Source organism: Andrographis paniculata, unplaced genomic scaffold, assembly GCF_009805555.1.
Source record: "Andrographis paniculata isolate CXL003 unplaced genomic scaffold, ASM980555v1 Contig36END, whole genome shotgun sequence".
In the NCBI taxonomy this organism is placed as follows: Eukaryota; Viridiplantae; Streptophyta; class Magnoliopsida; order Lamiales; family Acanthaceae; genus Andrographis; species Andrographis paniculata.
The window spans coordinates 76,426-95,283 of NW_026137569.1; the positions used below are offsets into that span (position 1 = coordinate 76,426).

General features: G+C 41.7%; 3 protein-coding genes and 1 pseudogene across 6 annotated transcripts; 1 reads left to right on the plus strand and 3 right to left on the minus strand.

Moving 5' to 3' along the window:
- The first annotated feature begins 1,692 nt into the window (after positions 1–1,692).
- On the plus strand, positions 1,693–5,138 carry LOC127249527 (GTP-binding protein ERG). Its single transcript, XM_051272356.1, has 8 exons — positions 1,693–2,373; positions 2,576–2,665; positions 2,757–2,902; positions 3,283–3,441; positions 3,514–3,584; positions 4,072–4,175; positions 4,261–4,400; positions 4,673–5,138. Exons 1-8 carry the CDS (start codon positions 1,870–1,872, stop codon positions 4,755–4,757), a joined length of 1,299 nt encoding a protein of 432 aa, XP_051128313.1. The 5' UTR covers positions 1,693–1,869; the 3' UTR covers positions 4,758–5,138.
- Positions 5,139–5,323: 185 nt separating this feature from the next.
- Positions 5,324–8,430, minus strand: LOC127249526 (protein UNUSUAL FLORAL ORGANS). The gene has a single exon (XM_051272355.1). It carries the CDS (start codon positions 6,971–6,973, stop codon positions 5,636–5,638), a length of 1,338 nt encoding a protein of 445 aa, XP_051128312.1. The 5' UTR covers positions 6,974–8,430; the 3' UTR covers positions 5,324–5,635.
- A 140-nt stretch (positions 8,431–8,570) lies between these two features.
- Positions 8,571–13,213, minus strand: LOC127249529 (protein SUPPRESSOR OF FRI 4). Of its 4 annotated transcripts, none has more exons than XM_051272358.1 (7): positions 13,067–13,213; positions 12,662–12,970; positions 12,246–12,346; positions 11,545–11,677; positions 10,773–11,149; positions 9,952–10,106; positions 8,571–9,840 (listed from the first exon to the last, which is right to left on the minus strand). In XM_051272358.1, the coding sequence occupies exons 2-7, from the start codon at positions 12,856–12,858 to the stop codon at positions 9,676–9,678; spliced, it is 1,128 nt and encodes a 375-aa protein (XP_051128315.1). In that variant the 5' UTR covers positions 12,859–12,970; positions 13,067–13,213; the 3' UTR covers positions 8,571–9,675. The 4 variants fall into 4 exon arrangements, with proteins under 4 accessions (XP_051128315.1, XP_051128317.1, XP_051128316.1 ...); XM_051272360.1 differs by having other exon boundaries at positions 8,571–8,894; positions 9,787–9,840; positions 12,662–13,196; XM_051272359.1 differs by having other exon boundaries at positions 9,952–10,103; positions 12,662–13,199.
- Positions 13,214–13,709: 496 nt separating this feature from the next.
- LOC127249525 (copper-transporting ATPase RAN1-like) lies at positions 13,710–18,844 on the minus strand (annotated as a pseudogene).
- Between the last annotated feature and the right edge of the window lie 14 nt (positions 18,845–18,858).

The window sequence follows — 18,858 nt, forward strand, 5'->3', positions numbered from 1 at the left end:
CAGCACTACTAGCACTACACGCTGTCAGAACTTCACAAAAGTCCCCATTATCAGAACTGTCTTGTACCACAGCAGCGCTGCTGCCACTGTTACTAGAATCAACTTTTGTATTTCCCTTCTTCTGTGGATTATCCTTTTAACATGCCCATTATCCTTGCAAAGATAACACTTAACTTTGCTAGAGGATTTTGATTTTGAATACGACCTCTCATTCCCGTTACCCCTCTCATGTGGTCTTCCCCTACCTGCAAACAAACATAAATCAGAACCCTCTTCCAGATAAACCTTTCTTTTCAATTCTTTGGACATAAGAGCATCTTTCATATTATTAACAGAAATTGTAGTTCTACCATATAGCATAGTATCTACAAAATTCTCATATGAACCAGGTAGTGAACACATTAAAATTAGGGCTTGATCTTCATCATTTACTTTAATCTCAACCCCTTGAAGATCAAGAATGATAATGGTTAAAGGTATCAAGATGATCCTTTACCTGATTACTTTCGGACATCCGGAGGGTGTAAAGACGTTGCTTCTGATATAGTATGTTCGTGAGAGAGTTACTTTGGTACTTCTCACATAGTTTATTCCACAACCCAAAAGCCGTTGTCTGATCTACAACCTCCCGTAACACCTCATCAATAACTGACAGCAAGATCGCGGAATGAGCCATTGCCAAAATCTCCTTATTTACCTCCTCCTTTGTGTCTTTAGGAAACTTGTCTTCTCCCTCCAACGCAGCCGCACATCCTTGTTAAATCAGAAGTGCCCTCATCTTGACCTTCCAGAGCGTGAAGTCATTCGATCAATTAAACTTTTCCGGATCAAACTTATACGAGGACACCTTCAATCAATGAGATATGACTCTGATACTACTTGTTATGAGAAAATGAGAAAGAAAACAAATAAAGAACATAGATGTTTTACGTAATTCGGTGACGTTGTGTTAACCTATGTCCACGGGCAGGAACCAGAGAAATTTTATTATACTGATTCAGAGATTTACAATTATGTTATCCGACTAAGAACCATACCTATCTATTTATAAGCACCCAAAACACCCTAAACTCTAAGCCTATTTGTTATTAATTAGGATAAACCCAAAAGGAACCCTGTCAATTGAAACATCCATTTCGCTTTGATTTTGGGTTAGGTAGACTCACTAAATTCAAGTCACGTTTCAACAATAAATACTGGCTCTTTGTTTTCCATGAAAATCAAGTTGGTATTCATGTGTTTTGCGTTGGTATTCAGATGCATAATAATAACTTGAAGCATTGATAAGACTATTGTCTCGACCAATTTGCAGGTATTAAATTCGGCCGGAATTTGCCCATTGCATCACTTTCGAATAGCGTTATTAAAAAAAAATAAATTAAAGCTTAAATAATCAAATACAAATAAAAATATTATGAATGAAAGTAGATATGAAGAATAAAAATGACATTTTATAAATTCGAAAACTGTAAATTTACATTACAAAAGCACTAAGTGAAAATAGAAAATAAAAGCAATAAATTTGCTTGAAAAGGCAAGATTTCACTTAATTAAAGATTACTCCTTGAACTTTAGAGGTTGGAGTTATGAAAAACAGAAAGAACAGTTTTTTTTTTTTTTTTTCTAAAAAAATATTTAAAATTAAAATCGTATTTGGCCCGGGCCGTGGCGAATAATTATCATGAAATCTCTCGTTGTATCTGCACTGCAGAGCAGTGGTGCAAGTGGATGCGCTAAACCCTCGAAAACTCTCCTTCCTGTGCTCTGCCGTCCGCGCCTCCCATCAACAAACTCTCCTCCGCCTCCTCCTCCTCCTCCTCCTCCTCCCTAAGCTTTTTCCCATTCCTCCAAGTAGCCGCACCGATTGCAATGAAGTCGATGAGGCCTCTGAGACTACTACTTCCATCAGTCTCCTCTACGCCGTTTTACTTCTTTACCCATTCTGCCGCCTTTCTGCTCAGCTTTTACTCTGCCCAGCCTCACCGAGATGACCATCTTCCCTCCCAACCAACCACTGAAGAAGAATGCCCCTCCTCCATGGATCACTCTGTATTCGATAGCTCCCATTTTCATCCTATAAATCTCTTCTCCGACCATACTATTCAGAAACCCTCCTGGGAGGAGAAATACAGAGACCGAGTCAAAAGCAAGGTCTTTGGGGAGGAAGATGCTTCGCGTCTCAGAATTCTCAAGAGGGAAGAGGAGAAAAAGACGAAAGCTGCCAGGGCGCTGCTAGAAGTGGCCTTGGACGAAGATGAGGACGAGGATGTCGATGTCGATGTGGTGGAGGTGGAGGAGGAGAATCAGAAGTCTTTGTCTGTCGGTATAGTTGGGGCTCCCAATGCTGGCAAGTCTGCTCTCACTAATTTCATGGTCTGTTCGGAATTTCCCTGCTCAATAATTCCTTGGTCTATTGCCATTGTTTGATATTCTCTGTTTCTGGGCTGATTGAGTCGCTAAAACTTCGCGTTTTGCTTGGATATAGCTGTAGCTTTTTCTTTTTTCTTTTTTTTTTTTCTTCCTGTAGTATCTTTATGCATTCCAAAGCCATCATCTTTTCTTCTTCTTGTTTTAGGTTGGGACTAAAGTTTCAGCCGTTTCTCGGAAGATAAATACCACCACCCATGAAGTGTTGGGAGTTCTGACTAAAGGCGTTACACAAATTGTATGTTATTTTCTAATCATGTGACCCTTCCCTATTCCATTTATTGATTGCATTTATTCAAGTGTTTTGACAAACTGTAAATTTGGTGCAGTGTTTCTTTGATACACCAGGGCTTATGTTAAAGAAGAGTGGAATTCCTTACAATGACATTAAAGTCCGGAATGATAGTGCATGGAGTTCTGTTAATTTATATGATGTGCTGATGATTATTTTTGATGTTCACAGACATCTTATCAGGTTTCATCTTCCTTACTGGAAATTGAATCGTTCCTTTGCTTCATAATGTTCTACATAGATCCTTGTGTGGCATTATCATACTGAACTTTTTCATCATAAAATGCAGATTGAATGTGTGAGCCCTTCTAAAGAGCCATTTTTATATTTTCCTTTATTATATGGCTGTATGGTTAATTTGAAATACTTCTCTATCCTATTTACTTAATTTGATCAAGAAATATAACAAAAACTAATGATTTGCTAGCTAATCATAAATAGTTGTTCAGTTTGTTTTATTTATTGTCCCACCAAATTTGCTACCTGATGCATGTACTAGTGTATGCAATCTGAAAAGACGTTGGACTTTCTAAACTTCTCATCTTAATTTTTCTTGAATTCAGACCAGATTCACGAGTGGTGAGATTAATAGAAAGGATGGGGTCAATTCCTAACACTAATCAGAAGCGTGTGTTATGCATGAATAAGGTTGACTTGGTCACGAAAAAGAATGATCTACTGAAGGTTGTTGAGGAGTTCAAAGATTTACCTGGATATGATAAGTAAGTTCTTCCTTCTAAACATGTAAGTTTGTTTTGTTCTGGCACCTGATATTTGTGTTGACCATCTGGCAGGCATTTCATGATCTCAGGATTGAAGGGCGCTGGAGTTAAAGAACTTATTCGTTACTTAATGGATAAGGCATGTTATAAATGTTGACTTGTATGTTAGTTACAAATGTGTATTGAACAATGTTTGTTAATTGTTGATTAGACAATATGGAAGCTTGTTGCTACACTACTATACAGATTCTCAATTATGTTCTTTGAAATTTACTGGAGTTCCAACTTCCAATGTCTATCATGTAGATGCATTTAGCTTTGATGTTGTTTTCGTTTAATTTCATAAACTTTCCTAGGCAAGCTGTGAGGAAACTGCCGTTGATCATAATATTTCAGAGAAGTCTTCTGTAAACTTTTTGACAATTTCATCTGTCAACACAAAATTATTCTCTTTGTTTTCTTGCTTTTGTTTACCTTGGTAAATTTTTCTTTGAGTTGTACTGCTGTATGCACACCCTTTTACAACTGACTACTCTCTTATGATGCACTGATCTTAACTGTGCATATCATGGGATCAACACCGTCCATGATTTACAGCTGCTTTGGTAATTTTGATTTGAACATAGGCAGTAAAAAGACGGTGGGATGAAGATCCGTTCGTGATGAGTGAAGAAGTAATGAAGAACATATCGCTTGAAGTTGTAAGAGAGAAGTTATTGGATTATGTGCATCAGGTTATTCTGCAAGTTGTATTTTTAGAAGATGATTGCTGAACCTGAATGAAATTTCTGGTGAGCTGATTGATTTTATGTAACCCAGGAAATACCATATGGAATTGAACATCGTTTGGTCAGCTGGAAGGAATTAAGAGATGGTTCTCTCCGAATTGAGCAGCATTTCATCACACACAAGATTAGCCAGCGCAAAATTTTGGTGGGGAAGAAGGGCTCTAAAATAGGGTTAGTGTGTCATTACTGTAATTGATGCATTTGAAGTTTTCTCTTCATCTTGTTGTTTAAGTTCTTTCCATGCATTGATTGGGTTTTCTTCATCTGCTTTGCCTTTGGTGCTTATGATTGTGGGTTGCTATAATTCATAATAATCAACATACAAAATCTTGTATAGCCTATAGACAAAATTTATCTCTGCATTCTGGTTATCATTTTGTTTCACCAACTACTTATCAAATGTGGTGAGTCAGTAATCAGGTGTAATAAACATTATTGTTCAGGAGGATTGGCATGGAAGCTAATGAAGAGTTGAGGTCAATATTCAAGAGAGATGTCCATCTCATCCTCATGGTTAGGGTCAAATGAAATTTGGTAGAGTAAGATAGATGCTTATCGGCCAGGCCGGAGCAGGTGTACAGAGCAAGGGGCATGACTAAGGTCATCAGGTTGGGGAGTAGCTGAAGCTGCTGCATTTTCACACCACACTCTTGCTTGATTTTTGTGGGGCTCGGATCCTTAGCTGGAAGAAGCATTGTTATTTTAGAAGTGAGAGCCACACACGCTTCTGTTCCGCAGTTGGGTATCAAAAGAGGTGTGTGTGTGTGTGTGAGTTCCTCCTTCCTGCAGTTTTGAGCAGATGACTTAGATGCAACGATAAGACATTTATATCTTGTGTTGAATTTTGCTTTTCTTTATATATATAATATATGTGAGCAAACACACACTGTTTGTCCTGTTTCTTGCCAATGTTTGTGCCCATTGATTGCTAGTTGAATTGATCAGTGTGTTGTTGTTTGCTCGTATCCGTACACACTACACACATGCATGCATTATACACAATGTCTTTATTTTAAGTTATTTTTCATTAAAGATGTGAAATATGCACATATACATAGAGGGGCGTGCCTAGCGAGTCAAGAATAATAATAATAATAATAATAATCATAATCATAATAATAAGAGAGTGGTTGTTGGGAGCATATGCAAACAGGTATTCTAAATACCATGTTTGTATGCCTAAATAGATATAATTAGGACATATGAGATTGAGGTGGACGGCAGAGGAAGACGACGACGACTACTACTACTGGTAGTTCAGACTAAATGCTAGCTACTGCATGCATGATATAGATATACACGTATGGGTGGTCAACAAAGAAGATGCGGTGTGGAAATACAAGTTCATAATTAGCCTTGGAACTGTAATAAATTATATAGGATGATGATTAGGATTGGGATTGGGATTAGGATGATGGTCGGGGGGTAAGCTGAAGCTGTTGGAGGAGTGGAGTGACGGGCACGGCCAGCCTTGGCTCATAAGCAAACCCCTGGAGCAAATGCTGCTGCTCGGTGTGGGCGGCGGCGCGGTGGGGGCAGGGCGGCGCCCACACCCAGCGCTTCGTCCTCGTATGGAACACCAGGGCTCTTGTGTCGGGGAGCATCAGCAGCAACACCTCCCCCTGCCCCGCACACCGGAAACCCCTCCCCGCCTCCATCTCCGCAAACTCACTGTACAGCCGCTGCGGCATCCTCTCGACCTCCACCCACGCCCGCTCCTCCTCCTCCTCCTGAAGTGCCCACATCCTCAAGCTCCTCGGCACGTTCAGTTTGCTCTTCTCCACTGCGGCCACCAGCACCAGCTTCCCCCTGCTCTCCACCAGGCTCGGCGACCTCAGAAACCTGCGCATGGGCGCCTGAATCTTGCTCCAACCGTTCCTCGACACGTCGTACGCCAGCACGCTGTAGGGGCTGTAGTTCATGCAGTAGAACCGCCCCCTGACGTGGACCATCCCCCCTCCGGAGTCCAGGCTGCAGAGCCGGGGCAGAGGAGCGGTGGTGCCCCAGATGGAGTAGAATCCGGCCCCATCCACGTGGAGGCTCTCGGAGGTCAGGTTCTTGACGGCGTAGGGGGAGATGAGGTCGTCCCCTGCGAACACCACGTCTATGGAGGAGGCGGTGATGCTCATACCCATGGAGGGGCACAGCCTTGGCCTGAGGGTGGAGGGCAGCTGGAGCAGCTGGGGCTGGGAGGAGGAGGAGAAGGCACCCGTCACCGGGTTGCACAGGAGAATCCTCTTGGACCCGGTGGAGGAATCATCGGACACCCAACACACGAGCCCCCCCGAGGACGACGCCGGGGAGAACCCGGGGGGGATCAGGGGGAAGGGAATGCGGTACCACTTAAGGTTGTCCGGGTCGAACAGGTATCCTTCCTGCGCCTGAAAATGACGACGATGATGATGATGATCACTCGTGCTGCTGCTGCTGCTGTCTCTGCTGTAGATGCAGCAGCTTCTGAGGCTTGGGTGGTGGTGCTGCTGCTGCTGCTGCTGCCTGAAGAAGATGAAATAGTGGTGGCGGGGAGATGCCTGGAGGTAGAGCTGGAGGAAGGCGTTGGAGAAGAGAAGGGCATACCACCTCTTGCACACCGCACGAGCCCGAAAGAATGCCGGCGGGGGGAGACAGGCAATGGTGCGGTCCATCAATCTCTGAGGCAGCCGGCTCCATATTCTGGGATCCATATCCGTCCAGTAGGGAGCAGTAGCAGTAGGAATGCTGCTGCTTATGTGAAAAGGCTCCATCAATCTCTGTTTTGCTGGTGTACATTTGTCTTTCGGCCAGGTTGTTTATATATTCGTTCATATATATATATATATATAGGAAGAGGCAAAGGCACTATTGTACTGCATTGTATTGTTGTGAGCCTGCCTGCCTGCCTGCCTTCTGTGAGTCTCCTAATGAATGATTCTTTGCAGCAGCAGCCCCCTCCTCTATCTAATCTCTATACTCCTCCGTCTCCCCCTGGCACTGAAAGTCATTTTGATTTTGATGGTTCCATCCATCATTTCAGTCCAGTGCTTTCTTGTCAATGCCGAGGAAGGAAGAGGACATCCGCGGGATCTGACTCAAGAGTTACATTTGCTGAATTAAGAAAGCTATCTTTCTGACAGACAGAGAGACATGCAGGACGTTGAGATGAGGTTGAAGAAGATGTAGAGATTTTGGAGGGCTGGGCTGTGAGGGCAGAGGTCGACATCTTCTAGAGTGCAGTGGAGGATGCATGGAATTTGGTGCCTTGTGATGGATGGAGAAAGCGAGGAAGGACTGACGGATGGATTGGGATGGTTTCTATTTTGAATGAAGGATAAAATTCTCTTTATGTGGAAGAATTGTTGGGAATGCTGCCGCTGCTGCTGCATTTGGAGGAGATGGAATTGGTTGACGGGGAGCTGCCTTGCTTCAGCGTCAGCGTCAGCGTGTGTGGTCAATCAAAATCGTAGACAATAATAATAATAATAATAATAATAATAATAATGATAATGAAATGGAAATGGGATTTGGAGAAAGTGTCTTGTTTCAAGAAATCTCCCCGAAATGGAAACAATGCAGCCAGCCAGCCAGCCCCCTTCAAGTCAAGTCAGGTCAGGTCCAGGCAAAGAAAGGAACTACTCTATACACTACACTACACCACACCTCCCCATGGACCCCATCAACCCATCCATCCATGATCCATCCACATTTCCACTCTCCATAGATACACAGATACATACAGGCACACTTGCCTGCCCAGCAACGCGTGTGCCACTGCTGCTGCTGCTAATGCCAATGCCAATGCTATTCAGTCAGTCATTCATTTGTTGTACTTTGTTTTGACTTGATTGTGGTGTCACAGACACAGACAGTCACTGTATGTTGGGAGGAGGAGATGCTTCAATTATCTCCCCGTTTCAATCGGGTAGATGCCCTAGCCCTAGCCCAAGCCCAAGCCCAAGCCCACACCCTTTACTTACTATTGTTTATAAGTGCCTTTTTTGCATGAAGAAGCCAGCCCATGTAAAGAGGCGTTACAAAAATCAACTAGTTACGTTTCACCACAGCCACGGCCAGACAGGCAGCCATTCGTTCATACCCTCACCCATCCCATACCCCCCTTTCCCTTTCCATTTCCATTTCCATTCATCACCAAGAAAATGAATGGAACAAACATTAAGATAGATGAGCATCACCCTCAAAACGCCAAACCACTGAGTAGTTAGTTTACTCACTTAGATGATGATGATGGCATCCATGGGTAAAAGGTTGTTCATATATTTGAGGCGAGGGAGGCAGGGACAGGCGACTCATGCTTGCTTACACCTCTCCCCCCCTCTTGGACCTAAGTCAGCTAAAACAATGAAATGAACAGAACAGAAAAGAAAGAAACTATTTTGCCCACAATCTGTCAAGGTGTAATAGAGCCTTCTCCCGAAAGAATACAACACATAAAAATTAAAATGAAAATGGAAATGAAAATGAAAATGAAAAATGGCAGGTAGGCAGCAAGCAGTCAAGAACGCACCAGCACCAGCACCAGCACTAGTTAGGACACAGCCAGCCACTTGGTTGATCAGAACAGCAGGCAGCTCCAACCCCAATCTCAGGCAGGCGTCCTCAGAAGGCCATGCGACCAGCCAGCCTGCTCTCTGAGATCCTTTTGTCAATGGCAGCATCGATGGAGCTCATCTGAAACAGACGACAACTTGGCGTCAGGAAAGGAAAGGATTAGATCATATCATATCATTCATTAAGAGGAGAGAGTATTATTGTTATTAATTAGTATTATTACTACCACCGCGTAAATGATGTACGTGTAGTAGTAGTAGTAGCGTGTATGTAAATGAAGCAGAATAATCCAATCTCATCATTCAGCTGCCATCGTCTGCAGCTTTAATGATGCTCGGTATAAAAACATCATATATCATATCATTACAATCATTGCAGAAGAAGCTGACCTGGACCATTGAATTGACTCCCCATCTAAATAAAACATTGTGTATGAAGATACCCAATGGGCAAAATTCTGATTGCTCCACCCGAGTCAAAACACTTTGGTTATCAATCAATCAATCAAGCACACGCATAAATTTATGAAATTGAACAGATCAAAGTTTCCAAAAAGTAAATACATACACTCCTTGCATGGAAGCTACAGATGGAGGAGGCTCCGCTCCATGTGAGGTTGCAGCAAGCCAGTTGCAACTAAATTACTAAGGGTGACCAAGAACAAAATTACCAATCGCACTTCCGACCATTGTAGTCCAAATCACAAATCAGTGGGGTGGGTGGGGCATGGGCATTGCAAGCAAGCCAACCCGAGGGTGGCCGTAAAAGTGGATCAGGCCGTCACAGTATTGGGGTTGAAGAAGAAGTAATAATATAAATGACTGCCTACATACATTTTTTGCAGTGACCTGACCCCTCTACCTCAACAAGAGAATCATGCACATAGAAATAAATACCTTCTTCATATCAATGAATCAAAGAGAGCAAAACGCAAAGCTAGCACCTGGATAGTTGAAGTCAACCCAATATCCATGGTGAAGAATAGTTTTCTTACTAGGCCATTACGACTTACCTGGCTATTCTCGTCATGCACCTGATACTTCAATGCGGACATTCTTCTTTCCTCCTGAAAAGAGAAGAGACATCAAGCGTGTGAATCTCAGCCCCCCTCCAAAAAACAAAACAAACGCCACTAAAAATTGCCAGAGCCACTTGTCCAGAAGAAAGAATAACTAACCATGGACATAGCCTCATCATCCCACACTAGGTAGACCTCATTTGCTGCAGGTTGAATAGCTGGGGGCTTATTTGCAATTATAGGTGGTGGGCCAATAGAAGGACCGGTTGTATTTGGGCCAGAAGCATAAGAATGTGAATTTACAGATGCTACTGCTGCAATAACCACGGTGAAAGACTATGAGCTCTTCAGTGTAGCACATGTAGGTGTCCACACATATCAATTGGCTAGAAAGCAGCAGAAACACAAACACCAAAACATAACAATGCTCATAAAAAGATGCGATAACTCTGACTTCCTATAAAGTTGCAGAAGCAGGTTTCCTTCTGCATTATATCCTATTTCTGTAGATTACATTAAAGTTAATTCACATGGCTTAATTGTTTTTCTCACTACAAAGCAGAAATAACCATATAACAAATACTGATTTCACATAAACATGTAGTGTCACCTGGGGATAAAATGTAGTCTACAACACATCATTAAGGTTGAAATACTATTAACATCAAAGGAGATCAAAATTAATAACTCAACTTGGGAGGCAAATTGGGAACCTGCTAACTAAATGAAAGTGAAAAACAAAAACACCCAAATATTTGCATGTACAAAATCGGTGCATTAATATATGTTGACAAAACACCTCACTATATGATACTCTATGTACCGCCAACACAACAGAATGCAGCATTAACAGAATGCAGTAAGTACCATAAAACTTCAGCTATCCAAAGACTACTGCCAACAGAAGGTGATCTATGATATAATAGAAGACGTGGACTAATAAGAATGAAACAAACTCATTCCTGATGCGCTATGCTTACCGGTTGCCAAACTACCAGCAAAGGAAGGCTCCACATTCTTGTCTATAGAAGAGTTCATTGAAGGCATAGGAGTAGAAAAAGGTAAGTTTTGGGTAGGAATATTGCTGCTAGGAACAACAGGAAATAAGGGTTGAGAAACAGAAACAGGAGTTGGTGCAGCAGGCATCCCTGGAGGAGTGATTGGCAATGATGGCTGAACCACAGGTGGTGCTGCCGGTGGCACAGGAGTTCGGAGATTATGTATAGGAAACAAAGGTTGTTGAGGTAACCCTGCTGGTGCAGGAGGTGGAACTGAAACAGCAGTATGCTGAGGATACCATGGTTGTGGGGGAGGTGGAACTTGCCAGCCAGTTGGAGGGACAGGTATTCTAGGATAACTGCATACAAATGCAAAGTTGAGGTCAGATATATTTTGCTCGTAAAGCCAGAAGGTACTACAACTTCAAGGAAACCTAGAGTAAAGTTGAAAATAACTAAATTAATGCACAAGCAGACACATTAACACTTGCTGTCAAGACTTTCCAAACTAGAATGTTGACTTGACAAATTTCAATTTTCAATGTATAAACTTTTTAAGGTAAGGGCATCCCGCCATTTCATAAGTAATCAATATAAATTGGCAGACATCTGATATCCATACTCCACAACATAATTCAATGATCACATACATAAACTAGTGTCTCTTGAATATCAAATATAAATTACATTCTGATGTGTAGCCATAAATAAAAAGAAAACAATTTCTCTAAAGAGCAGATGCATGGGAACCTACACTGGAGGAACTGATCCCAAAGTTGGAGCAGACTGGGGAGGATATCCAACCCCTACAGATCCAGGGATCACACCACTAACAAGTTGGGATGGTGGAAGATCAACTTTAGCCGTTTTCGAAGGAGCCTCTTCCTCTGGAAAAGGCAAAATGAAAGACAGAGTTCGCAATATGATGTACAGTATATCCAGGAAATATGATCTACATGCCAATAATAATAATAATAATAATAATAATAATAATAATAATAATAAATAAAGATGAAAAAAGAAAGCAAAAAATTATCAAGCAACTGTACAATGATGAAGATTTGTAAAATTTTCAAAATCTGTAGTGGGATAAACGCATACACTTAGTTTGGTCCAATAATGGCTTTGGGCTGAAAATGATTTTTGTTTTCCCAAGTCATAACCTCAGATGATAAGAAATCATTGAATTTCTTGGTGCTGAATCAATGGACTGAATTCAGTTCCAGGAGAAATACATAACAATTTGACTGGCTTAATTAACAGAGTTTGATCCCGAAGAAGAAAGAAAAATCGTATCAAATATGCAAGATTTGAGAAAGTGGAACAAACTGAAACATTCAGCTAAAGACAGGGACTTGTTTTAACATTTGTTTCTCTGAAACAATTCACTTCATCATTCCCCACACCAACATCCAAAAAAACGAAACAATAGAGCTATAAAAATAGCATGAATACCTTCCTCTCCATAGTGTGCAGCCAGGGCCTCAGGGGGGATTCCTTGCATTCCATAAATTTCAATCTCAGTTGATTCCCTTCCAGGCTTGGCATTAGGAACCCTGGACAACAATGCCACAGGATATGAAATTAGGATTCCCGAGGACAACAATAATAATTTTACCGACTTGGAGGTACCTAGTGTTGTAGCTCCACATTAAACAAACAAAAAACTAGGAATATTTAAAATTTTAAAAAAAGAAGAGAGAGAGAGGGAGAGAAAGACCAGATCGAGGGGCAACAAAGATACAATATATAATAATAAGAGTGAGAGATCAATGAATGAAACTAGATGATCTGAAGAGTTGAAAGGAACGGGTTAAAATGCAGTAGAGGGTTTGTGTGGGGAAATGAGAAGTGAAGAGAAGGAGACGAACTTGGAGACTTGTTCCTTGTGGACCTGGAGGACATGAATAGCCATGCCGCCAGCAGTGGAGAGCTTCTTGTGGCAAACATGGCACTTGAAGTGCTTGGCCTTCTGGTGCTGCACCAATATCTTCTCGTCTTCAAACTCCCGATCGCAGTAATAGCACCAAACCTTATCGAGCGCACCTCTCTTCTTCTTTTTCCCCATAAAATTCTTGTATTTCTATTCCAGTATATATATCTATCCCGTCCCCTCTCGATTGGGAGTGGATCTGAAGACAGTGGGGACTCAGTAGTGTATGCAGAAGGGTAAACAAAACCTAAGAGATGCAATTAGAGCGTTAGCGTGTGTTCCTCCCAGTGGGGGCGGGGGCGGGGGCGGGCGAGTATCAGTTGAGCGATGGACATAGTTTCACCTTCGACTTCAAATTCAACTGCATCTTCATCTTAAACTGTGTGGGCGACTTTGGTGGGTGGACGGAGAAGTTAGGGTTTCGGAGCTGGGAATTGTCTCGCTTTGGGTGCAGAGGAAGAGAAGGTGCGGTGAGCCAGCCGTACGTAAAGTAGTAGTCGTAGTAGTAGTGGTGGTGGTAGTAGTACAAGAAGATAGAAGTCGGGATTTGTTAAAGCACGCTTCTTCGTCGCTTTCCTAGGGAAAAATAAAATAAAATCATCAGGATCAGGATCAGGGTATTTATTTATTTATATGGGCTTTAGCCTAATACTTGATTTGGGCCGCAGCAGCCTAAGAATGAATTGATTTACTACTAGCAGTAGCAGTAGCAGTAGCAGTAGCAGAGTTGGACTGAAGTGATGGATGGATGAGTGCATTGTATGACCCAGAGAGACAATATATAATACTATTGCACACGTTTCATCTCATCTCTCAGCCTCAGGTTACTTGTTTTGCTTCGCAGTCCACTTTTATCATGTACTACTACTACTAATACTATGTATGTTCTTGCTTTAGATTTCATTGATTTGGTTTTGGCGAGATGGAGGATGCATGGATGGATGGTGTAGGTAAGAAGGGCGTAAGGTGAGCTAAAAACCATCAACTAACTAACTCTATTCATTCATCCATTCATTAGCAGCTTCATCTCAAAGATTTGGTATTCTCAAATTCTCTGCCGCCGGGATGGCAACCACATTACATGCACTCGCAAATACATAATTCATGCGAATCCTGGATAGGGTCTTTCTCGAGAGAGCAATTATAGCAGTAATCACATCTTCTAAGTTGCTCCTCATTAGCACATAGTCCCCAGCCTCTATTGCAATGTCTGTCCCGACCCCAATTGCCATCCCCACATCCGCAGCAGCTATTGCTGGAGAGTCAGTCATTTATACCATCCCCCACCATTGCAACAACACTTCCATCTCCCTGGAACGAGCAAGCCCATCTCAGCTTTTCCTGCAGGCATCACTTCTGCCCTAATATCTGTAATGCCAACCTGCATGTCAACAAGGGAAATGGATGGCTTCTTTCATCAGAACCAGGCCCCTCATAACTGATTTGTTCAATACTTGTAATTGCTGCATACTCAATCATTCAAAACTAGCAAATGACAAAGCGCTTGATCAAAGAAAGTTTTCCTAGGGGATACAGAGGAATATGACATGAGATAAATACCTCTTTTGCTACAGCCTTGGCTGTTCTCCAGTTATCCCTGGTAGCCATTACCGTGGTGACACCCATTTTCTTTAGACCCTCTATAACAACTGCAGCTTCCCTCTTCAGTCGATCTGTCACTCCAATTACGCCAATTAACTCATTATTGTAAGCCACAAGTATTCCAGTATTGGCACTTTCTTCCAACTCCACCACAACCTTCTCTACATGATTCGGTATGGTGATCCAAATTATCAGTCATCAGCTTCCTGTTACCAACCTATTAAACAGATGCAACTGAGGATGAGCATACAAGGACAAGATTGTAACATCATCACCTTAAACAGCTTCCCGTCTTAATTTGATGAGTGTAACTGGCGTGACAAACTCACCAAAATCTTTTTTCCCTCAATAAAGCACTGCACACCACGTCCAGGAAAAGCAGAAAAACCTGATACATCAAGAAGCCATCTAAAGGACTTAGATTCCAGCCCACAATTTTGACCAGCCTCTGGAGGAGATGATATATCAAAGTAATGAAAATGGCGGGCATGTTCCAATATTGCTTTGGCCAATGGGTGTTCGCTACTAGCCTGCAAACATATAGGAAATGTAAGTCTGTCAACTAAGGCATATTCCATTGGAGGCAGCACAAAAAAATAGAAAGACTGCAGAAAACCAAGGCTTGAATGGATTCAGGACTGAATTCCGTTACCTCTGCTGAAGCAACTAGTGTAAGAAATTCACCGCGATCCGTGCCTGGAAAAAACCTTTACAATCCAGTCTTATCAAATAGGACATACTTGATCTTCCCGGCCTTCTCCAATGCATCTCCTCTTTAATAAGAACACCGTTCTTAGCACCAACTCCTGTTGCAACCATGACAGCAGTTGGGATAGCTAATCCAAGTGCACATGGATATGCAATCACAACAACTGATATTGCAAACATACGGGAAAAGATAATATAGTTGCCACTTTCTGGCAGCCACTCTGGTGGGTACCCTCCAAAAATCCCAGCAAAATACCTTCAAATAAACAGATGATCATTATTTACAAAATAGCAAACAACTACTAAAAATGCACTACAGACAATTTATAATAATTCACGCAATAATGTCAAACAAGATATAGCCGATGTATGCTTACCATCCAAAAAACGTAAAAAAATCCCACAGTGACGACAGCAGGGACAAATATGCTTGCTACCTGCAGGTGTTAATGGATCACAAAATAGCAAACTGCCGAACGTATTCTACATCAATCAACACTTCATTAGCATAACCAGCCTCTATTAGAGTAAATTCGTTTTATAGATATATATATATATTATGAATATATATAATACCTACATAATAATGTAAGGAAATATGATATATGGAAGGAAACCACTTACAAAACCAGCAAACTTTTGAATTGGAGCTTTAGACATCTGCTCTGTCTCCACCAAAGATATAATGTGACTTAAAACAGTGTTAGAGCCCACACTGTTGGCTTGTACGTGAAGCAAACCATCCAAATTTAGTGTCCCTCCAATTACTGAAGAATTGATTTCTTTTGGAACCGGAGCAGATTCTCCAGTTACCATACTCTCATTCACATAACTGGAACCCCACACAATCAAACCATCAGCAGGAACCGTTGACCCTGGGAGAACTTTCAATATATCACCAGGCTGAATCAACAAAGCATCAATTTCTCTTTCTTTAACAACTTTTCCACCTGCAAGAATAAAGTCATACTTACTCTGGCTATCATCATAAAGATGTTTCACTTCATAAAGACTCGTATTCTATCTCGTAATATTTTAACTAGTGTAAGCCAAAAATAGCAGCGGTTACTTTGTGTAGAGTATGAAACCCATACTTTTCTCTTTACAGAGCAATATAGCAGTAGCTGGCACAAGCTCCACAAGCTTTTCAATAGCATCTGACGTCTTTCCTTTGGCAATACTTTCCAAGTATTTAACCAAGAATACAAAGTGATTAGCATACCACTTGCTTCAAAGTATGTTGGAGACCAAAACCCAGTCATTGCACCATATAGTAATGCACAGACAAGAGTAGAAGTAGGAAGCAGAACTTCCCAACACAATCAGGACATCCATGTTAGTGGATCGATTTTTGAGTGCTCTACCAGCTGCAACATATAAATGTTTGCCCACAACAAATTGAACAAAAGTGACCAAAGCCCAATTCAACCAATCACCCATGTGGAATGGACCGCATCGCCAAAGTAGTAAAGAATATGTCAGAGGTATGTGAGGACAGATCACTTTCATAGAAAAGACGGGTATCTGCAGGAATTGAAGAGAAAACAAAGAATATACTATATCACTATATCAGTCGACAAAATCTTCACATTATAGACCTTTTGCGAATTAAGTGGTTAGTAGAAGAGTTTTGAAATCTATGCACGCAAATCAATCAACAAATCAAAAGTTGAAAGTTTTATGAACAAAGAAATATTACACAGAAACTCACACTGAGGAACAAGCTCACGGAGAACAACCGAAACATGTTTGAAGCCTCTTCTAGATCCTTGGAAGCCATTTTACCATAAGGATTCTTCACAAATAACTTTAGTTTTCCATAGCTACTACTTTCAATCTCATCGATTAATGTTCTGGAGCCAATGATTTCAGGGTCAAAAAGAATTTCTAATTCTTTAAATGTTGATCAACATAAAATTTTCTTACTCCCTTTATCATACAGAGAATGGCTTCTAACATCTTCACATCAATTTCATTTGCAACCCCAGCAACTCCTAGCACAAGTTTATCCTGCTCAATGCTTCTTACGAATGCAGCTTCAAAACCAGAATCTTCTATGGCATTTACTATATCATCCTTACTATTAACAGCTGGGTCATATTCATCAACCTCTCCTAAGGACGTTGGCAAAGCCACAACAGCTTTTTCCACACCTGGTAGCTTCCTTAAAATTCCTTCTAAGAACTCACACATGAGGCACATGTCATTTCTCCAATTGTGAACTGACCTACTAAGGTTCCACACGGCTTAGAATGAGGTGTAGTTGGTTCAGAAAGAATTTCGGCCTCAAATCCAGCATCTTCTATCACATTTTTAATGTCTTGATCCTGAAACAAGACATAAGAGAAACCTGAACACACTCAGGAACCATAAAAGAAAACAAAATCTGGATGAAACAACCAAAGCTTATAAAATATTTCAATATCACAATGCAAGGAGTGCAGAATTATAAGGAAGACAGTCAGACCCAATTAATACGAAGGTGACAAAGTTGCATGCAAATCAAATTCGGACTGAAACTATTAAGAAAAAAGAAAAGGGAAATAAAACAATAATTGGAACACAACTAACTGGATCATCTTCGAGTGTGAGGCCTACTCATCAACATTACCGTAGCTTTAAAACCAACACAAATTCGCAAAGGATAAGGAGCAGGCAAGATGTAATCAACATGCAAAGATAAAGAGGCATCGAAGGCGAGTACGAGGAGACAAAAATAAAACATTCAGGAAAGGAGAAAGAGAAAGAGCTTGGGCGGCCGGACCTTGACAGAGGCAGGATCAAAGGTGACCTCAGCCTTGTTCTGAAGCAAGGCAACAGAGGCTTTAACGACGCCATTTAGTTGCAAGAGAGCCGATTCCACGGAATTCGAGCAGGCAGCACAGGTCATCCCCGTTACCCTCACCTGAATCTTTCGTAAATTCTCAAAATTTTCCGGGCGAGAAGTGCGTAGCAGTCTCTCTTCCTCAGAGTCGGCCTCCAATACTCTACCAGCAGCCGCGGTCGCGGTCAACTGAAGGCTCCTCGTAGCCCGGGCCATAGTAGTGCAGAAGAAGAAGAAGAAGAAGAAAGTGAACGGAACTAAAACCCGAAGACCAAACAGGCGGGGAGTATATATGAATTGACTGCTGCACGGTCAGGAGAAATATCCAGTGAGGGAGAGGATGATTGAAGGAATTCCAGGAGAGAATCAATCGATGGAAGAAGCAGAAGCCCGGGGGGGTGGGGTAGTAGTAGTGTGGATTACGAGGAAAGTGATCCCAAAAATAAAAAGAATGTGTGTATGAGACAGAATTCTGTCTGCAGACACAATCCCATCCGGAGGAAAAGGGAAGACTGACTGAAAGGGACTGGGACTGGATTTGACGCGGCTCTGTCTGTCCGCTGACGCCTAGAGACTTGGTCACTTGGGGGTGGGTGGCAGACACTCATAGTGTGTGTATATATAAACACGATGTGTATGAGACAGCGGATAGGATTCCGTCTGACAACATCCCGTCCGCAGTAAATAGTACCGTCTGTAGTGCTAATGATATTAGTAAGTCCGTGGGTGGCAGTACTTGTAGGAACGACAACTGACTAACAAAACAAGCAAATCCCTAGTTTACTTTCTTTCTTTCATTCAGACATACATACAACAATTCTAATATATATACTACTACTACTACTACTACTTTGTTGTAGTGCACATCCCATGCATTCTCCCCACCCACTTCTGCACACAACATCCCATTCCATGCACATCTTTCTTCCACTTAGCAGTGTCCCCACATCCCACTTGTCTATCTTCTTCAACAATCCTATCTTTATATATATATATATATA